We start from the raw sequence: 25,001 nt of genomic DNA, 5'->3' as shown, positions 1-25,001 counted from the left end.
ATAATTAAGGTGTAACAAAGTGGGTACTGCTGATAACCCAGCCGATATATATGTTCACCAAACCGGTTCCACATAGCAAGTTTCAACACTGTTTGAAATTGCAAAATGTTAGGAGTTGTTGGTTACCATTTTGAGGGCAAATTCCAAGGCAGTAGAGTTTCTAGTACATCTTACATTATAATGGTGCGTCTAGTACATTTGTTATTTGTGAAAGGATTCAAGTCAAGGTGGAGATTTGTTAGAATAATGCCTTGAATAGGTCAAGTTCCATACTGCAACGCCCCAACACGGGGATCTCGCTGCCCGGTCAACGAGTCTGGGTCTAGAGGCGACGCCCCTGGTTTAGGGGTTAAGGGACGCTAAGTGGTCCCCGATGGGGGTTCGGAGGCAACGTCGCCGAATTTTACGGTATCTGTTATTCTGGACTATGGCTATTTGTTTTGAGCCTATTTTCTGGGTTTTTCCACATCCGTCTAGAGAGTAATATATAAACTCTCTAGGCCATAACTTAGTTGTATTTTGTAATCTGTACTCCTCAAGATCAATAAAACTTTTCTCCCCTCTGCTTGTGGATGTAGCTAACACATTGTTAGTGAAACACGTTAAATCTTTGCGTTATTTAACCTTTCTTTGCATTCGTTATAACAAAAATAATTATGTATGGCAAATTTGATTATGAACACAAATAAACTAATTTGTTCAAAAACATAAATGAACCAGTTGTTCATGAACTTAAATGAACGAGCATATGTATGCTCATGTCCAAGTTCGTTTACTAAACGAGCTTCAAAAGTTATTCAAATTCCGCTCATTTATTAAATAAACGAACATGAACAAGATTTAACCAAATTCAAACCCCAGTAATTTATTAAGAATCTCGACTCATTTACACCCCTAATTATAATCATCTATTTTACTCGGACTTGAATAATTAGTTAAAGTTAGGGGAGTGAATGTCCGACATAGAGAGTTATCCCTTGATCCCCAAAAGTCACTCGCACATAACTTGCATGTTAGTCCATGATGATGATGATGGTAGTTACAAATAAATAAACGGTGTTGTCGTGTTTACGCCCCACAAATCCACAACGCCACAACTTCACACTTCACTAAAGTCCAAGTCTTTAGTTATTGGCTCGACCATTCTTAAAACTGACACATTCCGTCAATCTATTATTTTCCACTAATTTCTTTTTCCTTTTTCTCTCATTTCGTTCATTCCCTCCTTGCCTTTTTCAATTTTTTTACAAATCAAACGTAGGTCCCGTATTACGCCTTAACTTAAGGAGAAAAGTTAGGACCAAATCTCAATCAACGATTTTTCTTTGTCCATCTATTTCCTCTATTTTAGGGGTTAAATTTTGTAATATTAGACCAATATATTCTCACAAAATAAATTAACATGTAATTATATGAATTCTTTTAGACACTCTGTACTGTTGAGTGTTGACTTTAGGCTCTTTGTTCCTTGTATCCAATGAAAAATCATAAAATATGCAATTGAAATGCAAGTAGTTTAAGTTAAAATTGAAAATACGTACTGAGTTAATGGAGGTTTTCTGGGAAAAAGTATTGTACTCCATAATAAATAAAACCGTATGAAAAAAAAAATGTCACGTACAATTTCTCTGAAATGAAAGGAGTAACCATGTTGATGTTTTATATGGACTACTGTATCAATTATTCAATGTACATGTTTACAATCTCATTTATATTTTTTAAAAATGAATAATTAAAGATATTATCAATCTGATACACATTAATGTAATAAATGTCGGACATTAAATGACGACAATAGAAATTTACGTATCTCTTTTTTATGAGGAAAGTTACATTGTGATCTTCACTAGTCTTATATGCACGCGATGCGTACGAGATAATATCAGAACTTTATTTTATTGTAACTAATCACCAAAAATAATATGCCACAAAATTTGTTAACAAAATAAAATAAAAAAAATTATACATAATTCCTATTTTTTTGGGTAAAATATATATCATTCCTATTATTACGTTGTACAAAGTAGAGAAAGAAAGCCTTTCAGAAGGAAAAAAAAAAAAAAAAAAAAAAGTAGAGAAAGAAAGCACTAATAACATGTTGGTCCATTTGAAGGTAAGCATCCTCCAAAGTCTTGTCTGGTGGAATTAATATACATTACTTCCTCTCATTGAAGTAGTCCCATACTTGGAACTGTTCACGTTAAAAATATGAGAAATCAGACAATAGAAGAAAAACTTCTATGTTTAGAAAAGGCAAACAATCCCATAAAGCAATCCACACCTTCTCTTGTGGCAGCCCTTTAAGTGCACGCACTTTCTCATAAAACTCAAGTATAGAAGCCTGAACACAAAGATAAATTCTTAAAATCAGAAGTAGATAATAGTTGCAAAATAAAAACAAAAAAGATATATTATGTTTTAACTGGTTAATACTTGATAGATCCAAAGAAAAGTAGAACTTATCAGAATGCAAGCAAGCAAACAGGACAAAGACATAAAGTTGCACGAAGCAGTCAAAGAAGTCCAAGATAACATCAAATGAAACATGGCAGTTTAAATTTGTGAAACTGAAATTTAAGCAACATAGTCAAGTAATAACTTCCAATTACCAAATACTCCATAAGGGCCATCAATCATGTAACCGATAATTGGGGTAAATCAATACTGAAAAGCATACCAACATTCTGAGACCACTGCAAAATGGAAATATACACCAAAATAATTATCAGTGCCAAATCCAGTTACTCCCCAAAAAGAATCAAATTCTTTTACCAATTTAAGCTACTCCTGCAGTTCTACTTCTTTGCATTTTCATCAAAGGCCATTACTCAAAACTCAAAAGATTTCCAATTATAGCATCCAGATCAGTAAAAATAATGAAAATAATAACCATAATCAGCACTACATCAAACCCCGGTTTATTGCAATGTTAAACTTGCATCCTCGCATGTATTCACCAGCATATGAATATATTAATAAAATTAGCATGATTACACCCAAAAAATTGCAAAAATAAAACAGCATAATCAATACATATATATAGTTAATGATTTAGTACCTTCTTATTGACACTTCAGATTGACGATTGTCCCTGGAATCTGTTAGCTTTAGGGATAGAGGATAAACTTCAACGTTGAACTTTTTGTTAATAGCAACCCTAAGAAATCAGCTTCCTAGGCAGTGGAGGTCCTCCATTGTACCTAAGAAAATTTATCGTTAATCAAAGGTATTGTAGACAATATTTCCTATTTATTTTTGGTATGAGGAAGGGAGAAAAATTTATCGTTAATCAAAGGTATTATAGACAATTAATTAACCCACAACAACCAAAATGTGGTTAAGTCATGTCAATTTCATCAATATTTAGTAACAAAATAACATTAAAAAAAATCAGAAAAGACCTTGAACACACATAAAAAGAAAGTAGTAAACCATATTTATAAAAACCCAAAAATTCAAAAACAAATTATTTGAAAAACCCAGGAAAAAAACACCCAGAACATCCCTTAAAAATACTGGGAAAAACCCTTTTCTATGCTGGTTCAAATAGATTGGGAATTAATGATTGAAGTCATATATTATATAAATTGAAACGTTATAATTTGATTGATTTAGCATCAATATAATGATTGAATATATAAATCAATCTATATTATTTTATCACTCTGGAAAGCAAACAATATATTGAGATTTAACATATATGACTTATTAGTAGACCTGTCAAACGGGTCGGTCGGGTCGGGTTGTAAAAATTTACTTTTGGGTTCGGGTTGAATCGGGTCGGTCACTTTCGGGTTCGGGTTTACAAATGCTTGTTCAAGACCCAGAACTTTCGGGTTCGGGTCGACCCAACGGGTTGAGAGATTTTAAAACGCGCATTATATTTTCATTAATTTAGGTGAAAAATATACAAAATATTGGCACAACTTAACAAATTTTCCTACGAAAGTTTATATTTTGTCAAATTCAATCATAAAATGGCGTATAATTCAAATTAAAATCATATTACACAGAACAATAGTAAAAACAACGTGTCTTTTATGCTTAAATTTTCTCATAATCTCATTTATTACTATAAATACAATGATTTTCAATCGGTCGGGTCTAAAACGGGTTCGGTCGGGTTTTGACCCATTCCTTTTCGGGTTGTTCGGGTTCGGATAAAATCGGGTTACGGGTCACAAAATCTTGTTCAGGACCCAGTATTTTCGGGTCGGGTTCGGGTCGGTTTTCGGGTCGGGTCGATTTTTGACAGCTCTACTTATTAGGGATTAAAGCCCCACAATCAAATTAAGGATAAGCCAAAGACCTTGAAAAAAAATTGAAACGTCATATATTATTATTGAGATTGCATTAGTAGGGAATTAATGATTGAAACGTCATATATTATTGAGATTGACTTATATATCTCTTGTTGGGAAAATATCAAAAATTAATTCCCAATAAAAATATTATTGAGATTGATTTAAAAAGGGAACGAATTCCCAATCAAATTCAAATTCAAAAGGGAACGAAAACATTGTTATTTCGTACAAATGCTGAAATGGAACCAGCATAATTGCTATTTATACAAATTCTGTCGCACCTTTCCCTAATCAAATTCGAAATGGAGCCAAATGCGAAATACCCATCAAAAACAATTGCTGGGAAAATCATATTGAAGAAATAACACAGCTAAACAATAAACAATAAAAACAAAACAAAAACCCCAGACAGCAAAAATCGCAATAAGAAAAAATTGGAAAGAATAATTTGAATGGTACCCAGATGACAGGATGTGTTACAGAGGTCCTCCTCTTTCACTCTCTCCTAAGCCGCCGACACCTCGTCGCCATAATCGCCGCCCTTTGTTCCGTTTACGCCGTCGACATGTAACAAAATTGCTGCAAAAGAAATTAGAAAAGAAGAATTGATTGTATAAATTACCAGAAAATTAGATCGAAGATGAGAGAGAATTGAATATTTGAGATCTTTGAGGGAAGGGAGGAGAGAGAAAGATGAGAGTGATTTACCTAGGAGAGAGAAAGAGAGCTGTGTGCCTGTGTGTGATTGTGTGAGAGTGAAGCGGCGGAGGTAAGGATTTGTATCGTGAATAACTGGTTAACGGGGGAGGATGTAATTGTATTTTGGCAAGTGGACACGAAAAGTTAATTTACTACAATACCCTCAGCTCTTGGCTTATAGAATAGAGATAGTAATGATTCTCATTCTAAAACTTTTATTTTTCTTTATAAATCATAAACATCTAATACATTCACATGTGGTAATAAAATTTTACAAGTATAAAAATAAACTGGGGTGAACTTTCATGACTAAACATTGATTTTTCTTACAAATTCATTTGCACTATCCGCATTTAGTATAGACGGCCAAACGATCCGTAAACCCCATTAAAATAAAAAATGAAACTATTACGGAGAGTGGACTCCGTGTTAAAAACGGAGGACTATAAGTGATGGCAGAAAAAAGCAAAAGAGCAAAAGCATACTCACTCACTCTAACTAACCTTTACTACTAACTCTTCTCCTTGGTCTTAAATGCTTTTCCTTTATCTCCACTCAATTGCCCCCAAACACCCGCCATCATTCTTGCCCACAAAACCACCATTATTCTACATTTCCCTGTCTCATCATCTTCCCAGATTTCTGAAACCACAGGTACCTTTTTTTTGTTTGTTCCTCTACTAATTTTCATTGTTTTTTTTTTTTTTGTTTTTCTGTTGATTTAATTATTGATGGGTCTTTTGTTAATTTGCTAGAAGTTGAGAAAATATTACATGGATATAGTGAATATTGTGGCATTACTGACCTGATCTTTGGTTTTCTCTTTCTCAAATTAGTAAAATTTGTATGTTTGTTGGGATTTCTATTTTTTTTATTTTAGTTTTACAGTTTATGTTCTTTAACTTGTTGTAGTTCATCTTTGATTTTGATTTTGATTTTGATTTTGATTTTGATTGTGACTATTGAGGGGGTTTTCGGTTGTTAGTGAAAGGAAATTCGACGAGTCATAGGTGAGACGTACTTACAATAAGCCGGTTTAGACGAGCCACATTCATGGTTCAAACTTCAAAGTAGTCTTCGTACAGTGATACTCTTGGTAAAAAATTTGACTCAATTTTTTAAAAAATGGTAGAAATTTCCTGCTTTTTCTGTTGCCTTTAATTTTTTGCTGTCTGATTTCATTGTGGTTGCTTATCTGGTAAGAATCAGACTGATGCTATTGCCCTTTATTATGTTATGTTATATTGTAATGTTAATTATGGGTAAAAGATTTACCAATTCAAAACCTTCATTTTGAGTATTTCTTGATTTTTTTGATAATATAATATGACTACATGATATTGCAGATACTGTTACTTTATATGTCTGAAACATTGGTGTTTGAAGTATTTCTGATAAGTTTTATGTTTTTGCTATCACAGATTTAGTTGAGAAAACCAGCTTATGCTTGCTTAATTCGGTAACGAAAAGTAGAATCAATGGAGAAGAATCAACTAAATTTTAGTGCTCCTCTTATGTCTGCAAGGCGATATTCATCTCCATTACGGCGTTCAGGTGAACAAGAGAAGATGGATTCTCCACCAAAGAACCGAAGTTTGATTCCTTGTCAGCCATCAGATGTAAACATGGATGAGGTAGTGAAGCCAGGTTCTATTCCATTCATGTGGGAGCAAACGCCAGGGAAAGCAAAAGGTGGATATGAATCTCAGATATCGAGCCCTGATGAATTTCCTACGACTCCTAAACTTCCTCCTAGTATGCCATTTCCTCCTGGTAAAAAATCAGGGGAATTGAATGGATATAAAACACCCAATAAACTATCTGGGGAGTTAGCAGTTCTTAGACCTCGAAACAAGCAATCAGGAGAGCTAAATATTCTAAGACCCCATAAATTTTCAGGGGAGCTTAACACCCTTCGCCCTCATAACAGATTCTCAGGGGAGCTTAAGGCCTCAAGTGCCAAGTTTTACTCCTCAAATGATGGTATGGTAAGATGGGATGATTTCAAACAAGTGACTGAAATGTTAGCAAGTTCTGAATCAGAAGATGATGATGCTACATTCTCTGATGCAATTGAAACCTTGTCTCAATTAGGATCGTATTCTATTAATTGTAGTATCAGTGGTTTGACTGCATCAGATCGCCCTGAGACCAAATTTTCTGACAACCTCCCTACAGATCCAAGAGCTCGGGATTTTATGATGAACCGTTTCTTACCTGCAGCTAAAGCAATGACCCTTGAGCCATCTCAGTATTCATCTAGGAAACAACTTGTAGCTGTTGATCAATCTAAGGAGGTTAAAGCACTGCTTCTCAGAGCTAAGACACCTCCACCTAACCAAAATATATGCAGTATTGTGCCTTACACTGGTCAAGATATTGGGTCAGAAGAAAGTGAAGACGGAGAAGACAGCTATGATGAGAGAAGCGCATTATCTGTTAAAGTCAAAGCTTGTGGATTCCTTCCATGGTTTTGCTCGAAGAACTCTTTGCGTCTCATTAATCCACTACCATCCATGAAGCATAGGTCCAAAAGTGCTTTGTCTTCTGCCAGTAAACTCAGCAAATTAGTTAAAGCTAAATCGTGGAGATCTCCAAGTCAAAAGCAGGTTCAGGTAACTGGCTACCCTCCTGTCCAAGAGACTATAGAACTGAATTGTAATGTCTGAGGATTTTTATCTGTTTTAAACTCTAAAACATCTCACAGCACTTCTGCCGGGCTCAAAAGTTCAGACATTTACTATATGTTCTGTTGTTTAAATTAGATTGTAGCTAGGACTAAATACTAATAAATGTTGTTTATCTACAGGATGATCCATATAGTAATCCAAAGCACAAGGCAAGTCAAGTGTACAAAAGCTGTGAGCTGCAAAAGCCGAAGCATACTTCGAGGCCTATGTTCTACTCAGGGGAGTTGCAGTCCTCACAGACTAGAAGTGGTTCTCCCTACCGAAGTTCCAGGAGGAGCACTAATGTCTCTCCCTTTCGGAATGAATCACCTCAGTCCCTCTACCAAAAAGGTGTAGGTTTTCTTGCAGTTCCCAGACGGAATGATTCTTTTGAGGAAACCCGATCAAAGATTCCTCAAAAGGGGGGTTCGAAAAGATATGAACAACCAGGAAGGATGACAAGGAGCCCAGCTGTTGAGAAAACACTATATGTAGATTCTGTAAATATCACTAAAGTTTCCCATTCGATTTTGAACTTACCAAGAACCAAGAGGCACGTGGATGGAATGGTCCAGGAGGCTGTAAAATTAGAAACCCCATTTGAACATGGAAGAAGAATGGAAATCATGAAGGCAAGAGGCATGAGTGGACCTCTTGTTTGTGGTGGTGTCGATTCCTCAGAACCTACTAGAATTCAAGAAATAAGCAACACAAACAGCTGCAGGGAGCTTGTTTTAGTGTCAGCAGATGACACAACCACCACACAGTCTGCTCTCACTCCCCCATTGCCCAAATCACCATCAGAATCTTGGCTTTCTCGGCAATTGCCTTCAGTTTCACCAAGAGTTTCACCGAGGAACTCGGTTTCTTATTCAAGTCTCAACTCCAAGGTTTTGTCCAGGAAGCAGAGTGTCAAAACACCCAGTTCAGGTGCCAAGTGGGAAACTATAGTCAAAACCTCTCATTCGCATCAAGATCATGGACGTTTCTCAGAGGTAAAGTGATCTAGTTTTCCATTTATCATTACACCGCAAATATCGTTATACTAGTTATGTTTCTAACGTTCACTTCACTCCGTGCAGGAACTGGTTACTCATGCTTCTCAGCAGGCTCGGAGATGGAAATAAAACTCTCTAGACTTTGGTAAAATATATACAAATACTCACCCGTGATTTATTATAAATGGATTGCTTTTCCATGGCTGAAGATTCATGTTTTTTTACTCAACAATCTTCAGTTCGCTCATCATTTTTTGTTTTGGAGGCTGGTTAATTTATCATGTTTTGCCGCCCTAGAGTTTTCTTTGTTTGCTTAAACCCCTAGATAGGACTAGGAGACTGCAGTCTTATACAGACTGAAATGTAGTTAGTTCCAACAAGTGGATTTGTTGCGAACCATCTTATACAGACTTACTGTTTTGGTTATGAAGAACAGCTGTGATAGAATGATTTTATATTTATAAGTTGGCAAGGTTTTTATCATGATTCATGAGGTGTAATAGTTTTCAGTTACGCCTGAATAAACTGGAGTTGATCATCAGGTCAGAGAATCTCGATGTATTTTTCTGAGTTTATGTTCTTTCCTGTAAGTATAATTTCCTGATGTGCTGTAAAAATGGTTACCATTTATTCTAGATTGAAATTATTTATTGACAAAAGTACTATTTGTATCATTCTCTGCACCAAGAAATTATTTAAGGAAAGAACAAGTTTGGAAGTCGTTATGATATTTTGGAATAGGTACAAGCAAAGCAATGAAAAAAATGCTGTGTCCCTTGAGAATCAATACAGATTAGTTTCCTTTAATAGTAAATAAGATTTTTTTTAATCCGTAATAGGATCTTCAAATATGTTTATTTCTTCATAAACTTTCATTACTATCCGATAAAAGAAAAAAAAGGGGGGGTAGGGGGGAGACGATAAAAGAAGTGTAATTCCACCCAATTTAGTGATATAAGCCCCTATGAAAGAAACAGAAGGGTAACGTAATTTCAAAGTTTATAAGGATAAATAGTGGCGGAAAATACAGATAATGAACAAGGTAATATGTGGATTTAACATGTTAAAGCAGACTCTCAAGCTATCACCTGTGACAAATGAGTGTCATAGATCCAAGTGAAAATCCATCCATATGTACAAGTTAACCCCTCTCCAATATTTCAGACTCTCTTCTCGGCTTCTCAGAGCAATTATTACTACAACTAGCAGCGTGAGAAATCCTTCAATAACCTGAAATGGCCATCTCCATGTTGTTCAGCGCTCGTCTGTTCAATGATATTGTACATAACGACCCCATAAAATCCTAAGGTTTCTTCACCAAAGGGCCTTTATACTGCCCACGCAAAACCACAAAGTTCTCTGCAGGTGGAGTCTCTTCTAACCATACAATTTCGTCGAGATTTACACCTTCTAGTTGTTCGCCAATATCATCTAACACAAGTCGTGGATAAAGGGATCAACAATAAGCAATGATAAACAAGAGTAGTAAGTATCAAAGACATGATCGATGAAAAGATCAAATACCAGGCAAGCCTTTACTAGGAACTCTTCTGAAATAAGAGCAGTGTCGCCCATCCTCCGCAGAGTATGGAGGGGTAAGTATGTCAAAGATGGCACAGGGCGTTATGGCTTTGAAACAGTGGATGTTCCCACCTTTTGTTGGATACAAAACCGTTGAACTGCAAGGAGCTCTCATTTCACAATCTCTTGCCAATTTGGCAGGTCTAGCTATCAGTTCCAAAGAAAAAATGAAGTTAAAGCCTTAAGGCAGTGTTAGCTAAGAGTGCAATTTGCATCAAAGATGCATTTAAGTCAACTATATGAACTCAACTTTCTCTCAAGTAAAACAATCCAAATGCAACTTATTAGCAGAATGAAGAAAGTGAACACAACAAAATCACTATGTCAACACAATGAAGTGTTGTTTTATGAACTGAAATGTAAGATAGAACAGGGGATGGGTGGAGAAAGTAGACGACAAAAACTTAAGGTTTTATTGGAGATATTATCAACAAACACAAACTCCATCAGCATGTTTTCACCATCTCTCAGTTACCCTCAAAACTCCATTTATTTTCCTGAACTGGCTGAACCCTTCCCACAGGGTTACCTAGTACACCAGTTCCCCCCATGAATTGCGTATTGGGAACAGCGTCCTCGTACTGTGGAACAATATTGGGATAATTTAACATAATTAGGTAGCGATTGCGTACGCGTTCCACGTATTCGGTAACACTGCCACCCCCCCTCCCTCCCCCCTCGAGTTTCCTTCATGTTACTGAAATTGACATATCCCGCGTTCTTATTTCAGCTCCCTTTTTTTCCTTGCTGAACTGACAACATTCACTGACGTACGTAATCATACAGACTGATAATACCAATCTTAGAAATTGACGTTCAGTTGCCTGAACATTATGACATACTCCTCACATACCTGATAATTTTCAAATTCTTCCTAAATCTTCACAACTAAACACCAAACTTAGGGGCTAACGTCTTATACATAATCATAATGGAAATCAAGAGCTAGAGGCAGGAAATTGTGATCAAAACTTGTCTGCACAACTGAAGAAATAATCTATATAGAGCAAGCCCCCAATATAAGTAAAATGAAATTTCCAAAGTGGTGAAAACACATCACCACCCAACAAAACTGATACAAAAGGTAGTAAACTTCTTAAGTCGCGGAGAGTATATACCAGAAATGCCATCCAAAAATAAATAAAGAAATCAAACGTACAATTACGTTCATACATAAGATGGATTCTGAAATCTGCAATTACATTAACAAGATGGAGAATTACCTCGGCATGACTCAGGGAGCTCAGGCATGTCAACCCAATCATATGACTTTACATGTAAAGAGCCGTATAATAGCTTGCTTAACACAGTCATACCGGGATGATTGTGCAGAGGTATGATTGATGAGGGCGGCATGCAGAATATTCCTATCTGCAAGAAGAGATAATTCTCATCTTCAGGCATCATTTACCAAAATCTTATAACACCAAATGGCTACTGCAATATATTCATAGAAGGTACAGAGACACATTGAATGAACAAGCAATTTTCTTACAGAGAATTTTTCGCATTCATGGATGTGCAGATACTTTATGGGGGGAGGATACTGCTGCTGGCTGCCATTGCGGCCTTTTCTACCATTGCTACCATTAAGAGGTTTCCATTTTTGCGCTGCTACTGCCTCCTGCTCAAGACCCACATTCGCAGGCTTTAAGTCATCTGGAAGAACATTCGGTAAAAGGTAAGACCATCAAACTATGAGTAATCAGCATTAAAATCTTAATTCATTAACTCTAATTCAGGGATAATAATCCTCGATTCAGGGGGGGGGGAACTCCAACAACAATTGAAGCATCAAAGGCAATGGAAAATCATTCACACAACAAGTTTCATCGGTGATATGTTTGATTTTAGTGCACTATCGACAAGTTCTTAATATTACCAACACAGCATAATTTGCAAGTGTTATCTAGTGGCTGTCTTGACTCCCAAAGGTCCTAGTAAAATAAGTACATAATCTTAGCCCAAAAATAAAAGAAAATGTGGGACAGATTTTACAATTCCTTACAAACTAGAAGGAAACTTTCAGGAAGAAGATATATTAATAGGCTTCATCACAACTAATCTGAGACACTTTGGATTAGTGAAGGCATTAGCTTCAATGCACTAATATTCACCCCCAGCCTCCCCACCCCCAAAAACAAGGCTTTATAGACCTTTCTACTTTTGAGCATTGGCCATTCTAGCTATGAGCATTGATCTGAGTACCAAAAAAAAGGAGAGGAAAAAACAAACATAGTGTCCCCTATGTAAACCATAGCTAATAACCAGAAATATCAGGAGATTTCAGAGTTTGAAGAGGCCCAAGAGTGTGCCTGATAGCATTGCGAAACAAGCGCAGACTTTGATTTATATTAAATGTCTTCATGAACAGAAAATAGTAGCTTTGTGCCTCAGGTTTGGTGGTTGTTTGATTGTATACTGCCTAGGTTCTGTTTGAAGTGTCAGGCTTGAGTTTGTAATCTTAAACTGTTCAACTCCTTTTGGTAATATATACGAAGTATAATTCAACTTACCAAAAAAAAAAAAAAAAAAAAAACATAGCTACAAAGGAGCTAGCGTATTCTCAAAAATCATATTAATGGTATGAGGAACTTTTTGAGGGTAAAATTTTAAAAAACCTAGAGGCAATAATAGCTTGTCTAAGAATTAAATAATAAAATGCAGCCTGTGGCATTGTGGGCACTCGAGTACTCAAGTTGATGAGGATTTTTACATGTTCAAATCAAGAGTAGACATTAAAATATAGATGCCAACACTAAGATTAAGTGGCATGCAAGTTACATGACCTTTAAGGAAATCAGAACAATCCAATAAATTTAAGTATTGAGAATGTTTGGTTTATAGCTATGTGCGTTAAATGCAGTTACATATACCATTAACTTTGTTCACCGTAGGGAAATCGTTAATAAGAAAAATGCCAAAGTTGTCGAGTTGAGTTTTGACAAAGTTGTGTCACAGGAGCTCTGTAAGCTCCCTAAGGCCTCACGTTGTCACATGGTCCATCTCCACAATAATCCTCACAAGATCATTTGTTTCCTCTACCAATGTTCCTCTCACAATGAGAAAAAATACACCTTTGCAAAAGAGGGTCATTATCCAAGAACTTAATCAGGTCTACTCAATAAATTATGAGATGTCTAAGTATGGTACAGATTGACTGCAAAACACAGGCTTCCATTCTCTTGATAATACAATTTATCAACTCTCTAGTGGCAAAATCTGCTAATCTGCTTGAACACTTTCTGAAGATAGGCATAAAGCTGATCTGAGAGGAAAAGACAAGAGAAAATTACCCAAGTTTCTTTATAGACTGTTGCATACACACTGTACTTGTAACTTCTCAAAATCATTTTTTGCATTGTACATACCAAGTACTGTTTGCCGATTCTTACCCATCCACAGAATGGAAGATTAGCCCTTGAAGTCTGAATGTACTTATTAGTTTCTGGTTAAATATAAGCTGTAACTTCTGTTTTCCTTTCTGTTCTCCGAGACACTCTAGAACTAAGACGTAACAAGTAAATAACAGGTTTGAAAGCTAAAACTAATGTTCAAGATGCATCATTTTACTCCCGCTGACCAGAATTATTTTCTTTCAATTAAATTCCTTTTACCTTTCTGTCTCCACTACACTCTAGATAGGAAATAAGTAACAGGTTTAAAAGCTAAATTAATGTTCAAAATGCATCATTTTACTTCCCTGACCGGAATTCTTTCTTTCAATTAAGCTCCATTTTACTGTTTTCCTTTCATCTCCAACTAGCAGCAAAAAAATTACAAGTTGTATCAAAGCTTGACATTATCGCACCACATAACAGACCTGTGTACTTCTCAGATAGTCATGTCTGTTCATGTGAATGCTATAGATTTGACCTACAAGTGAAAAGGAGACAGTATTCTGCAACCAGTGATATACCAAAATGGAAAAGTCTAATTATTGGGGAAACTTAATTTAGCAAGATTGAGGCAATTGGACAGCACCCCTCCAGAGTCTGACTTAGAGGAGAATTTGACTTAGAGCGGAAGCTTCATGCGGTCAAATCATTGGTCTCAAAGAAGCAGCTTGAGGCTTTAAGCCCCCAGCAAAGATTCCAGATGCTGCAAAACCCTACCTGATGGGCAGAGGTTTAGTTTGAATCTTAAGCCCAAAGCAAGATGCATGACGCTTCTAAAGCTTGAAATAAAGAACCTATAAGCCAACGACTGCAGCCCCACTAGAAAAAAAATGGTCATAAACTACCTTCAATTATTGTATCATGAAAATAAAAAGATTGTCCATACGGCACTGAACCACTATGCCTCTACCATCAGATCACATGGTAATAAATCTTTTCCACGGGCATCACAAGATATAAAGCATGCTAAGAAAGAACCTCCAGAAGAAATCATGGAGACAAAGACTTTTGGCCCCTGAAATTGTATTGACCATTGACAGTTCCATTAATTTCCTAAATATTTCCTATGGCCTAAGTCCAGGCTAACAACGCCCTTTCATTTCCTAAATATTTCCTATGGCCTAAGTCCAGTCAATGAAAAAAGACAAACAACCCCCTTTCATTTACAGCTTAACCATCAATAGTAAGTTGGTGGACACCTAAAACCCAATAGCAGAGATTTCTTGGAGACTTTCAAAGCTGACATGATTCCGATATGATTTTTACTTCTTTTGGCAGTAAAGGTGTAAGTAGAAACTAGGCCCCCAAAATATAGGGAACAATATTCACAAGAGGCAGATGCAATCGAATTATTACTCAGTTCACATTACCTTGAAATTATTATTTAAAATAAAACACAAGAAATCATGTGACGGCAAAAGAAGATCCATTTGCTCAGCTTAGGAAATGAAAAGGCAAAAGCAAGAAAGCCGACCATCAAAACTATAAACAACCAGTATATCACAGAATAGCCACAACATTATAAAAGCATGCATATCAGATCTTCAGCAATCAAAAAAATCCTTTGACTCTGAAACATCGCTGATTCTCAAGTTAGTATGATTAATTGAATTTTGGTCACTCAGTCGGCAAGGGTTTCTAGATTTACTCATGTTTCGTATTATTAAATTTCCCAGAGATAGCCCTTGCGGAGATAATATATTAGATGTAAAATCATTTTAATGCATGACTGATATTCAGCTTTAGACATACAAGACATAGTAAAACCAAATTTGATGATTTCATTATGCATAACTTAGTAGATTCAGCCACAAAGATGCAATGTCCCATAATCGTTTGTCCCTTGAACTCTTCAATTGACCTCAAAAACCATGTTAAATACTGAACACTCAACATGGGCATGGATACCCAATACTTTTCTTTGGACCAAAATCAAGCAAGTTTTTACAAAACGGGAAAGTGTGATACCTAGAAAGTCACTCATGAGTCATGACAAACACTAGCAACCATTATTTCAGTGTAGCAAGTGTCTGTTTCCAAAGAAATCTAAAACGGAAAAACATTATAAAGCATGGTCTACTACTCTACCCATGGTGTAAAAACTAGCCCGAGTTAACAAGGTTTTGGAGGCTGGCGATACGAGATATCCCGAGTTGTAAAGGTGTTTTTAAAAACGGCGAGATCTCGGCCGGTTCAACCGATCCGAACGAATTTTGTCCACATTAAACGTTATAAACCTCACATCTACTCGGTTTTCAGTCGAATTCCCATGTTTTCGACAAAAAGAAAGGGAAAAATGAAAGAAACGGAGAAACTCCATTGAAATAGAGTAGAGAACTCCATTTTCAAATCTAAAACAAGAGAGGAGAAAGAAGGTAGAGAAAGAAATTCATTTTAATTATGTCGCGTGTACGGTTTAGGGGAGGGGGACTAGGGTAGGTAGTGAATGGGGTTGAACTTTTTAAATTTCAAATTCCTACGCGACAACCGCGACACGGTCCGCGACTAACGCATCAGTTCCGTTACCGAGACTCCGCGACCGATCCCGCGACCGTGACCGATACCGCATTTTTTATCTATGACTCTACCTCTACCTAGTAATCTTATTATGTAATGGCTTTTTTTAATCTTCAATGTAGAATTTCTTGTTTCGCATTATTTAGTAATTTCCGAAAAGCAACATACCACAGGAAACTCTCTTGCAGAATATTTTCTTACTATCTCAATTTTCTAAAAAAAATTAGGGGTTAATAAGAATTTCTGAATCCATTCAACTTACTTGGACAAATAATATTGAATAAAAGTGAATTTACTATTAGGATGTTACTTTATTTTCAATGACATCGTATGACATAAACTAAACACACCTTTTATAATCATCAACCCTTAATTGAAAATGCACATACCAGAGCTCAAACTTGGACCTCCCGTTGGCAATAAGCACTAATCCAACATTCCAACCAGACTTCAGGGCTTAGTGACATGACTACTCTAAATCATATATGTGATAGAATTCAAATCAACTGCTCAGGTGAATACACTTACTCGCTTGCCCAACCAGACTTCAAGGTTACTGACATGATTTTTTAAACATTCTTACTAGGTTTATCTTTTGTTCATTCTTTCATAGTTCTTGACATTGTTACAGCTGCAATCCTGATTTTTCCATTGCAAAGTGAATACAACTCAATCATAATATCTATTTGAGCATAAATTTGCATCGAGATAATCCCAAACTCTAGGACACTATTTCAGTCCTTAAATGTATACCAGGTAAATGCTATACACTACACAAATCTCACGAATCCAAAATGCGGGAAATTGAACAAGGAAGGAATTTAATTTGGGCCTCGCTGCCTCAAAGTATCAAAAAGAATGTATAGAGAAGTTGAGCACATCTTTCGAGGCGTTTACCGAAAAAAAGTTACTTTTCCTTTAGCTATCAACATTATAAGCATCCCCAGTTGTTGGTTGTGAGAGAGGGGGTCGGGGTGTACTATTTGTTCGCGACGCAAGAAAACTTTCTTAAAGTTAAGTTATAAGAGATTTCCAAACCTAAAATTGCACGAACTTTTTCAAGAGCTTCCTCGGAGATTGGACCAGTCGGCGTGAATGAATCCTTGCAAGCATTGTATATTTTCTTCAACACGGGCATGATGTGGTCAGGCTAAAATTAAAAACAGCCCACCAGTCACAAAATTTAATACCAAACAACCAAATGATATGATTTCTATTGATCACTTCAAGGTAAATGCATGAACTCCTGTCCTGCAATAATTGATAGTCTGATTAGATAAATCTCCATCAATAAATCGCAATACTTGAGAACTCATGAATTTTATTTTAAAAACAACAACAAAGATGAATCTAGCAATACCCACCAACGCCAAACTCAACTAAGCAAGTAGATGATACAAAAATCAGCTCAATTTCTACCTAATTCTCATTATTGGCTACCTTATAACAAAACGGGTTAATCTAATTTTTCCCAAAAAGTGCGTGCAATCAGTAAAATCACTACTGATTTTCAGAAACCCTAAAAAAATAATAACCCAAATTCCTAAATATCAATCACTAAATATTCAAATTCCATATTCATATGAAAAACCCAGAACCCAAAAATGCCAATTATTCAAAGGCAAACATAAAAACAATTAAAAACTGTACGAAATGGAAGAAAATGGATTCACAAATTAGATCACAAAAAAGGAAAAGTTTACCTGTTCAAAGGGTAATCCAGAAAAGAGAAAGTGGGTTAATTGGTATATAAACTCTATGTTTGTGTGAATAGAAGAAAAAAAAGGGGAGAATATGTGTCAGAGAAGAGGAACAGCCATAGAAATTAGCGAAGAAGAAAGAAGAGTGATGAACTTGCGAGAGGAGAGAGAAAGAGAGAGAGGTGCCTGGTCTGCCCAGACCCGGAGCCAAAAATGGGTGCACTCTCGCCTCAAATTGGTTGATTTCCTAGAATTTGGATTTTGTTGCAAATGTTAACATATGCTCCTTTTGGGCTGCTGTCAAACCAACATACGCCCGAGAGACGAATCTGATACGGAGTAGTTTTTTTTCTTTTTTCTTTTGGACAAATTGGTTTTTACCACATAAAAAAATCGAAAAATATTTTTTTACCACCTAAAAAACTAAAACTTGTATATTACGATCTAGAAAAAGTTTAAAATTTATTTTTTACCACCTGAAAAATGGAAAATATATTAAAATATTAGGTAAGGCTTCACAATAACGGTAATATTTCTGATATGTTCCCTTCCACGATTTCACGTATTTTACTTTTTCCTCATCCCTCGTTTCCTTATATTTCATGAACTCAAATAATTTTTCACCACCATCAACTCACAAATTGACAAAAAATTGATGAAAGTAAAGAGAGAAGGGTGAAAGAGTTAAAGAAAATTACACAGGGAGTGTAAAAAATTGGAGGGAAATTGAATTGGGTAGCCCTACATAAAGTTCTAATCATTTTTTCGTTTTCAGGTGGTAAAAAACAAGTTTTAATTTTTTTTAGGTGGTAAATTACAAGTTTTAGTTTTTTAGGTGTTAAAAAACAATTTTTTGATTTTTATAGGTGGTAAAAAACAATTTGTCCTTTTCTTTTTTCCAATTTTAAGGTTCATTCTAATCTATAACCCTTATAAAAGCAACAACATCAAGTTTGGAACAGTAAAATGACGTGAAATACCAATTTTACCCTTCTTTGCCACGTTGGAACTCCTTACTTTGCCACGTGCCCACGATTAACCTCCTCTTTTCCATCTGCAATCTGTTCTCCTCTCCTTCACTAATGGCGCCCAAAAAAAACTCACCAGCCTAGAAAAACTCAACATCCAAAAATTAATTCGCCCCTGTCTTCTTTCATTATCCTCCTCTCACTAACCAGCCATGGGATTCGAATTCGAAGCAAGAACAAACGAAAACAACATTTTGAGACTGTTTCAACCAGGCGACCTTTTGATTGCGGGGATGAAACTTTTCTTTTTCTTTTGAATTGCCAAAAATGAGGCAGAGGATAGGCTGCAATCGTTGGCGAGATCGGGTTTGTGTCGGCCTCTTCCTCATATTTTGCAGTTTAGAAGAAAATGAAAAAGGTCCTTACGAAATCCCACCATTTGAAGCAGGATAGTGGATTATTTGCCCAGTTATGTTGGTACTTTGATTTGTCAACAAATTTTTGGGGTTTTCATATTAGGTTTTTCAGTTTGGTTCGTCGTATTTTTGGGGGTTTTATTTGCCAGATTTTCAGTTTTGATTTTAGGATTTTAGGTTTTCAGTTTGGTTAGTCGTATTTGTGGGGGTTTGATTTGCCACATTTTCAGTTTTGATTTTAAGATTTTAGGATTATTAAGAAATGTTTGGGGTTTTGATTTTAGGGTTTTTCAGTTTGGTTCGTCTTATTTTTGGTGGTTTGATTTACCAGATTTTCAGTTTTGATTTTAGGATTATTTGTTTCTGACTTCTCTTAATTATCAATGTCATTATTAAAAGGGTTGCTCAAGGAAGAGTTGGTCATGGAGGAACTTGGGAAAGCCTACGAGGGTCCAGAAGGTTATAGCTCTCATCACTGGGAACTTTCCGGCCAGCAGAGCTAGGTTTAGTGGAAGATTGCCTGGGTCGGGTTTTTGGCTCTCCTCTTTGATTATGTAAGTCCAAGGTTAGAAAATATCAAATTGTTTATAATGTTGTAAGTTCACTTTTGATTTGTAGTTATGATATGTTAAGGCTCGCTTTTAATTTGTAGTTATGAATTATGATATTTGATATATGTTAAGACATTCTTATTGTAAGTTAAGTTCATTTTTAAGCTTTCCTTGAAAAGAAATGTCCGCATTTTGGAGATATTTTCTTAAAGGTTTGGAAATCACTAGAGACCCGTGGTTGTTTTCACTTTTTGTACAGATGTTGGTTACTATAATTTGCGACTTCTTTCTTCGGCTCTTCCTGCCGAATTTTCCTGTTTGGAATGAGGTATCACTGCCTATTCTCCAGTACGAATGTGTAGTGTGAATAGATCTTTCTATTAGCATTATTATACTGTCCTTAGCCCAACTGAGATTCGTAGCTGTAGATTCATCCATTGAAAGCATTTGGTAGAATGAGATCTTCTTTGGGAGACTTGGCTTCCTGACTTGGAGCATGTAGGACTAGGTAAAGTATGAGTGGCTTTGTTAGAAACCCACAAACCTGCATAACAACATTTAGCTTATTTTTCAAAAAAATTAAGGATATGCTACCCTCTTTCTATTATTAGATTGCTCGCATTTTTGTTAGGTTGTTGCAAAGCTTATAACTGACTAGGAGTTGGTTGATTTCATTGACTGTTTATGACACTCTTGGTCATATAATTTGTTTCGGGGTTGAAACGATAGTAGGAGCGTCCTTGGTATCTTGAGTTCCGATCTCGTGCGGTGCCTGCAAGATGAACTCCGGGCCAAGGGGGGGTCCCCGAGGCGGAGCCTCCGACGCCCAAGTCAGTACAATTGATGTATAAAATGAGGTGTTTAGGGGAGAGAGAGTAGGGTGGCTTCTCTAGGGTTAGAGAATGACCCCTTTACCTTGCCCTTTGAGGGGTATATATAGTGCCTTTGTTGGGCCATTGAGGCCTTGTAAGGGATATTGGGCTTCAGTGGGTTTTATTGGCTTTTGGGTTAAAATGGTGGGCCCATTTTAACACCCCAACAAATGCGCCCCAGACCCAATTCTATTAGAAAAATGGGTTGGGTTTTGATTTTGATCCCTTCCAAGTGAAAGTCAATTTCAGCTCAGAATTTTAACCTCGGCTCGGATTGTAACATCGGTTCGAGTTGTAATCTCGGCTCGGATTTTACCTTCGGATCTTTACCTTCGGATCTTTACCTTCGGATTTTTACCTTCGGATTTTTACCTTCGGCTCGGTTTTATCCTTCGGATTTTTACCTTCGGCTCGGTTTTATCCTTCGGATTTTTACCTTCGGATTTTACCTTCGGCTCGGACTGTAACATCGATTCGAGTTGTAATCTCGGAGCGATTTTTAACCTCGCTCTTCAAATCCGGAGATCTTTTTAAGAACGTGCTTCTAAAATCGGCTCGGATTGTAACATCGGTTCGAGTTGTAATCTCGGAGCGGCTTTTTACCTTCGGCTCGGATTGTAACATCGATTCAAGTTGTAATCTTTGAGCGATTTTTAACCTCGTTCTTCAAATCCGTAGATCTGTTTAAGAACGTGCTTCTAAAATCGGCTCGGATTGTAACATCGGTTCGAGTTGTAATCTCGGAGCGGCTTTTTACCTTCGGCTCGGATTGTAACATCGATTCGAGTTGTAATCTTTGAGCGATTTTTAACCTCGTTCTTCAAATCCGGAGATCTGTTTAAGAACGTGCTTCTAAAATCGGCTCGGATTGTAACATCGATTCGAGTTGTAATCTCGGAGCGGCTTTTTACCTTCGGCTTGGATTGTAACATCGATTCGAGTTGTAATCTTTGAGCGATTTTTAACCTCGTTCTTCAAATCCGGAGATCTGTTTAAGAACGTGCTTCTAAAATCGGCTCGGATTGTAACATCGGTTCGAGTTGTAATCTCGGAGCGGCTTTTTACCTTCGGCTCGGATTGTAACATCGATTCGAGTTGTAATCTTTGAGCGATGTTTAACCTCGTTCTTCAAATCCAGAGATCTGTTTAAGAACGTGCTTCTAAAATCGGCTCGGATTGTAACATCGGTTCGAGTTGTAATCTCGGAGCGGTTTTTTAGTCTTCTTTCAAATCCGTAGACTTGTTCGGAGACTTGCTACACAATTTTGATCTTCAATATTTGATGTATTTATGTTTGTTAAACATGAATTTATAATTCGTTTTGAACATGATGAACAATTTGAGGTGTATGCTCTTGCATTTTTCAAATTAATCAAGTCAAGTAAATTATGTATGCTGACAAAATATGAAGTACAAAATTTGAATAAACGGAGTACTTAGCTTTGGGCTGCAGAATGGGGCATGTGTTTGGTAACATGGCCATGTGTATACGTTTTGAATACGTTCCATCCAGCCCATGTCAAAATTTTGTCTTTTGCTCCTTTTTTTATTGGCCCACAGGATTCCCAAAGCATAGGATTCCGCTTATTTCCTCCGCATGTCAAGGGAGGTAGAGGATAGTTTGTCTTTTTCACAAATTCAATATTGCTCTTTTCATAAGCTCTGCATTTTTGTGAAACCAATTTTCTGGAGTTCTCCATTTTTGGTTATCACAGGCACCATCATCATTTTCACTCACCGTTCTCTCATGTTTAACATGATTTCACTTGCCGTTTACTTCAGACCCGATGAGAAATGAAGGTGGACATTTATCACTTCTGATTTCTTCGAATGGGTCGACCTCGGCGAGTTCATTTGGAGAGCTTTGATTCGGACCCTGGTTGGTCGACCTTGGCGGCAACTTCGGCAGCCTCACCTCGGCGAGTTAACCTCAGATTCCTGGATGCTTAGCACTGTACTCGGATCAGGAGTTTCGGCTACGAGCTTCGGAGTTGCCGTGGAGATGAGCTTCGGGAGCTATGATTCGGCTTTGAACTCGGCGTTGAGCTCTGCTACGAGCATCGGCACTGAGCTTGGCTACTAGCTTCATCACTGAGCTCAGGTGCTATTACTCGCCACTTTTCACCAAATGGTGTTCGGTATTGATTGTAATCTTTATAATAGCTTGACGATGAAGCTAACTCCATTAAGAAATTTGATCGAACAGTTGGTGTGCGAATGCGCATCGCTCTTATTTGGTTCGTACCTCTGGTTAACCTGGGGTGGGTTAACTTCGGCAGCTTTAGGTCGGACCTCGGGAGCGCGGCTTCGGCACTGAGGTCCGCAAGAATGGTATCCTGGCCTTTCAGGTGATTTATAATTGCTGGAATATGTTTTTAATTTACTCAACTAGTTTTCTCAATTGGAGTACAACCTCGGTGGTGATAACCCAATGGGTTAAGTTGACTCGACCTTTGGTATAAGCTCGTGAGTTGCTATATTCTTCTCGGCGAGGCTGACCTCGGCAACAAGCTTCGGCTATGAGCTTCAACCTTGTCTTCGGCACTGCTCGGGAAGCAAAGCTATGCTCGGCATTGTCCTCGGCACTGACCTGGGCGGTAATAGCCCAATGAGCTAGGCTTGACTCGAATCTCGGAAGGCGGCGTGCTCAGCACTGAGTTTCAGTAATGAGATTCGGCCATGAGTTCCAGCAACGAGCTTCGGCTAGAGCCTTGGGAGCTAAACTTCGGCGTGCTTTTCCTTACTCAATTTATCTCGGCACCGAACTCGGCTCTGAACTCAGACACCCATTTTGCGACTTTGTCGACCGACTTCGGAGGAGAGTTGATCGTAGCTTACTGTATTGCCAGCCAAGCATTGCCTTGATAAACAATCAATGTGAATCCATTCAATCAAGGAAATGAGTTAGTGATGATGTCGTGAAGTGTCACAAATTCTGGAGCACTTGATCAAGCCAAGTGTGTCCTTGCATCATTTACTATTTACTCAAATAAGGAGTCGATATATATGTTGTTTCATGACTTTTGACATTTCGATTGAAAATGAAGGTGGAGAATACTTAGCTTTGAGCTTGCAACTCCGATCGGCGGGTCAACCTCAGGATTTCGGACCTCGGCAGCATGAGCTTGGACCTCGGGAGCCATGGATTTGACCTCGGGTCGATGTTGGAGACATTAGTTACTCTGTTTTTCGGGTTCATTTTGCTTCGAGACCCGGATGAGCATGAGTTTCGGCCTTGTTCAGACCTTGGGTTCACCTTTGGATTAGTTAACCTCGAGTAGAACACTGTAGCCTAGCCTTGGCACTGAACATTGAGCTCGGGAGCTGGTGTTCTCGTCATTGACCTTCGGCATCGAGTCTCGCGTTGAACGCTGTTATGAGCTTCGAAGCTTTGCCTCCACATGGTGGGTGGCTTTTCCTTTTGATACGACATCAGCAATTAAATTAAGTCGATGATTTTGGCTTTCCTTCTTGGAGTAAATCAAGCGAATTAATTTGCTAATGCTTATTGTCGTGCTCGTTTTGATGCCTACGGGGTATGGGAGTGCTGGGCTATCAAGTGTAGCATAATATTTTCCACTTATTATTTGTTTTTGTCAAAACCCAATGAGTTCGCCACCACATTACCCATTTTAATAACGCGATTTGTTGTTCGTGGTCGGTTATTTCAGATTTCCGGCCACTTTTGTGGTTGAACACGGTAGCCTGAAAATGTGGATCTTCATGAGCTATTGTATTCTCTCCCCACAGACGGCGCCAAATTGTTTCGGGGTTGAAACGATAGTAGGAGCGTCCTTGGTATCTTGAGTTCCGGTCTCGTGCGGTGCCTGCAAGATGAACTCCGGGCCAAGGGGGGGTCCCCGAGGCGGAGCCTCCGACGCCCAAGTCAGTACAATTGATGTATAAAATGAGGTGTTTAGGGGAGAGAGAGTAGGGTGGCTTCTCTAGGGTTAGAGAATGACCCCTTTACCTTGCCCTTTGAGGGGTATATATAGTGCCTTTGTTGGGCCTTTGAGGCCTTGTAAGGGATATTGGGCTTGAGTGGGTTTTATTGGCTTTTGGGTTAAAATGGTGGGCCCATTTTAACACCCCAACATAATTTATATGAGAATAGATTTAGCCATTTAGGTGAAAAGTGTTGGCATACTTCTATGACTTATATGGATTTAAAATTTTAAACAAAATTCTATATGCTATGCGAAGGGTGTAAGCATTTTATCTCGAGGAAAAAGTTGAACATATGCTGGTAATGTACAAGTTTTTCCATTTTTTTGACATCTAGAACACATGCTCATCTGTCAGGTTTTATAGAGGCTTGTTGAGTTGTT

General features: G+C 37.5%; 2 protein-coding genes and 1 long non-coding RNA gene across 6 annotated transcripts; 1 reads left to right on the top strand and 2 right to left on the bottom strand.

The window, feature by feature from the left end:
* Nucleotides 1-1,857: 1,857 nt before the first annotated feature.
* Nucleotides 1,858-5,391, bottom strand: LOC110793936 (uncharacterized). 3 transcript variants are annotated; one of them, XR_002534837.2, is made up of 5 exons: nt 4,764-5,391; nt 3,059-3,200; nt 2,610-2,693; nt 2,282-2,341; nt 1,858-2,191 (listed from the first exon to the last, which is right to left on the bottom strand). It is a non-coding gene; the product is annotated as an uncharacterized lncRNA (long non-coding RNA). The 3 variants fall into 3 exon arrangements; XR_008921081.1 differs by lacking the exon at nt 2,610-2,693; XR_008921080.1 differs by lacking the exon at nt 2,610-2,693 and having other exon boundaries at nt 1,858-2,341.
* Nucleotides 5,321-9,332, top strand: LOC110793939 (uncharacterized). The gene is made up of 4 exons (XM_021998874.2): nt 5,321-5,657; nt 6,425-7,618; nt 7,813-8,667; nt 8,755-9,332. The coding sequence occupies exons 2-4, from the start codon at nt 6,482-6,484 to the stop codon at nt 8,797-8,799; spliced, it is 2,037 nt and encodes a 678-aa protein (XP_021854566.1). The 5' UTR covers nt 5,321-5,657; nt 6,425-6,481; the 3' UTR covers nt 8,800-9,332.
* Nucleotides 9,333-9,652: 320 nt separating this feature from the next.
* On the bottom strand, nt 9,653-18,117 carry LOC110793940 (plant cysteine oxidase 5). 2 transcript variants are annotated; one of them, XM_021998875.2, is made up of 6 exons: nt 17,870-18,117; nt 17,205-17,417; nt 11,747-11,910; nt 11,475-11,622; nt 10,195-10,398; nt 9,653-10,101 (listed from the first exon to the last, which is right to left on the bottom strand). In XM_021998875.2, the coding sequence occupies exons 2-6, from the start codon at nt 17,302-17,304 to the stop codon at nt 9,974-9,976; spliced, it is 744 nt and encodes a 247-aa protein (XP_021854567.1). In that variant the 5' UTR covers nt 17,305-17,417; nt 17,870-18,117; the 3' UTR covers nt 9,653-9,973. The 2 variants fall into 2 exon arrangements, with proteins under 2 accessions (XP_021854567.1, XP_021854568.1); XM_021998876.2 differs by having other exon boundaries at nt 17,205-17,412.
* Between the last annotated feature and the right edge of the window lie 6,884 nt (nt 18,118-25,001).

The sequence above is a fragment of the Spinacia oleracea genome, chromosome 5 (genome assembly GCF_020520425.1).
Source record: "Spinacia oleracea cultivar Varoflay chromosome 5, BTI_SOV_V1, whole genome shotgun sequence".
NCBI lineage: Eukaryota > Viridiplantae > Streptophyta > Magnoliopsida > Caryophyllales > Amaranthaceae > Spinacia > Spinacia oleracea.
Note: the sequence above shows the minus strand (reverse complement) of the source record. Positions and strands in the feature narration are given on the sequence as shown.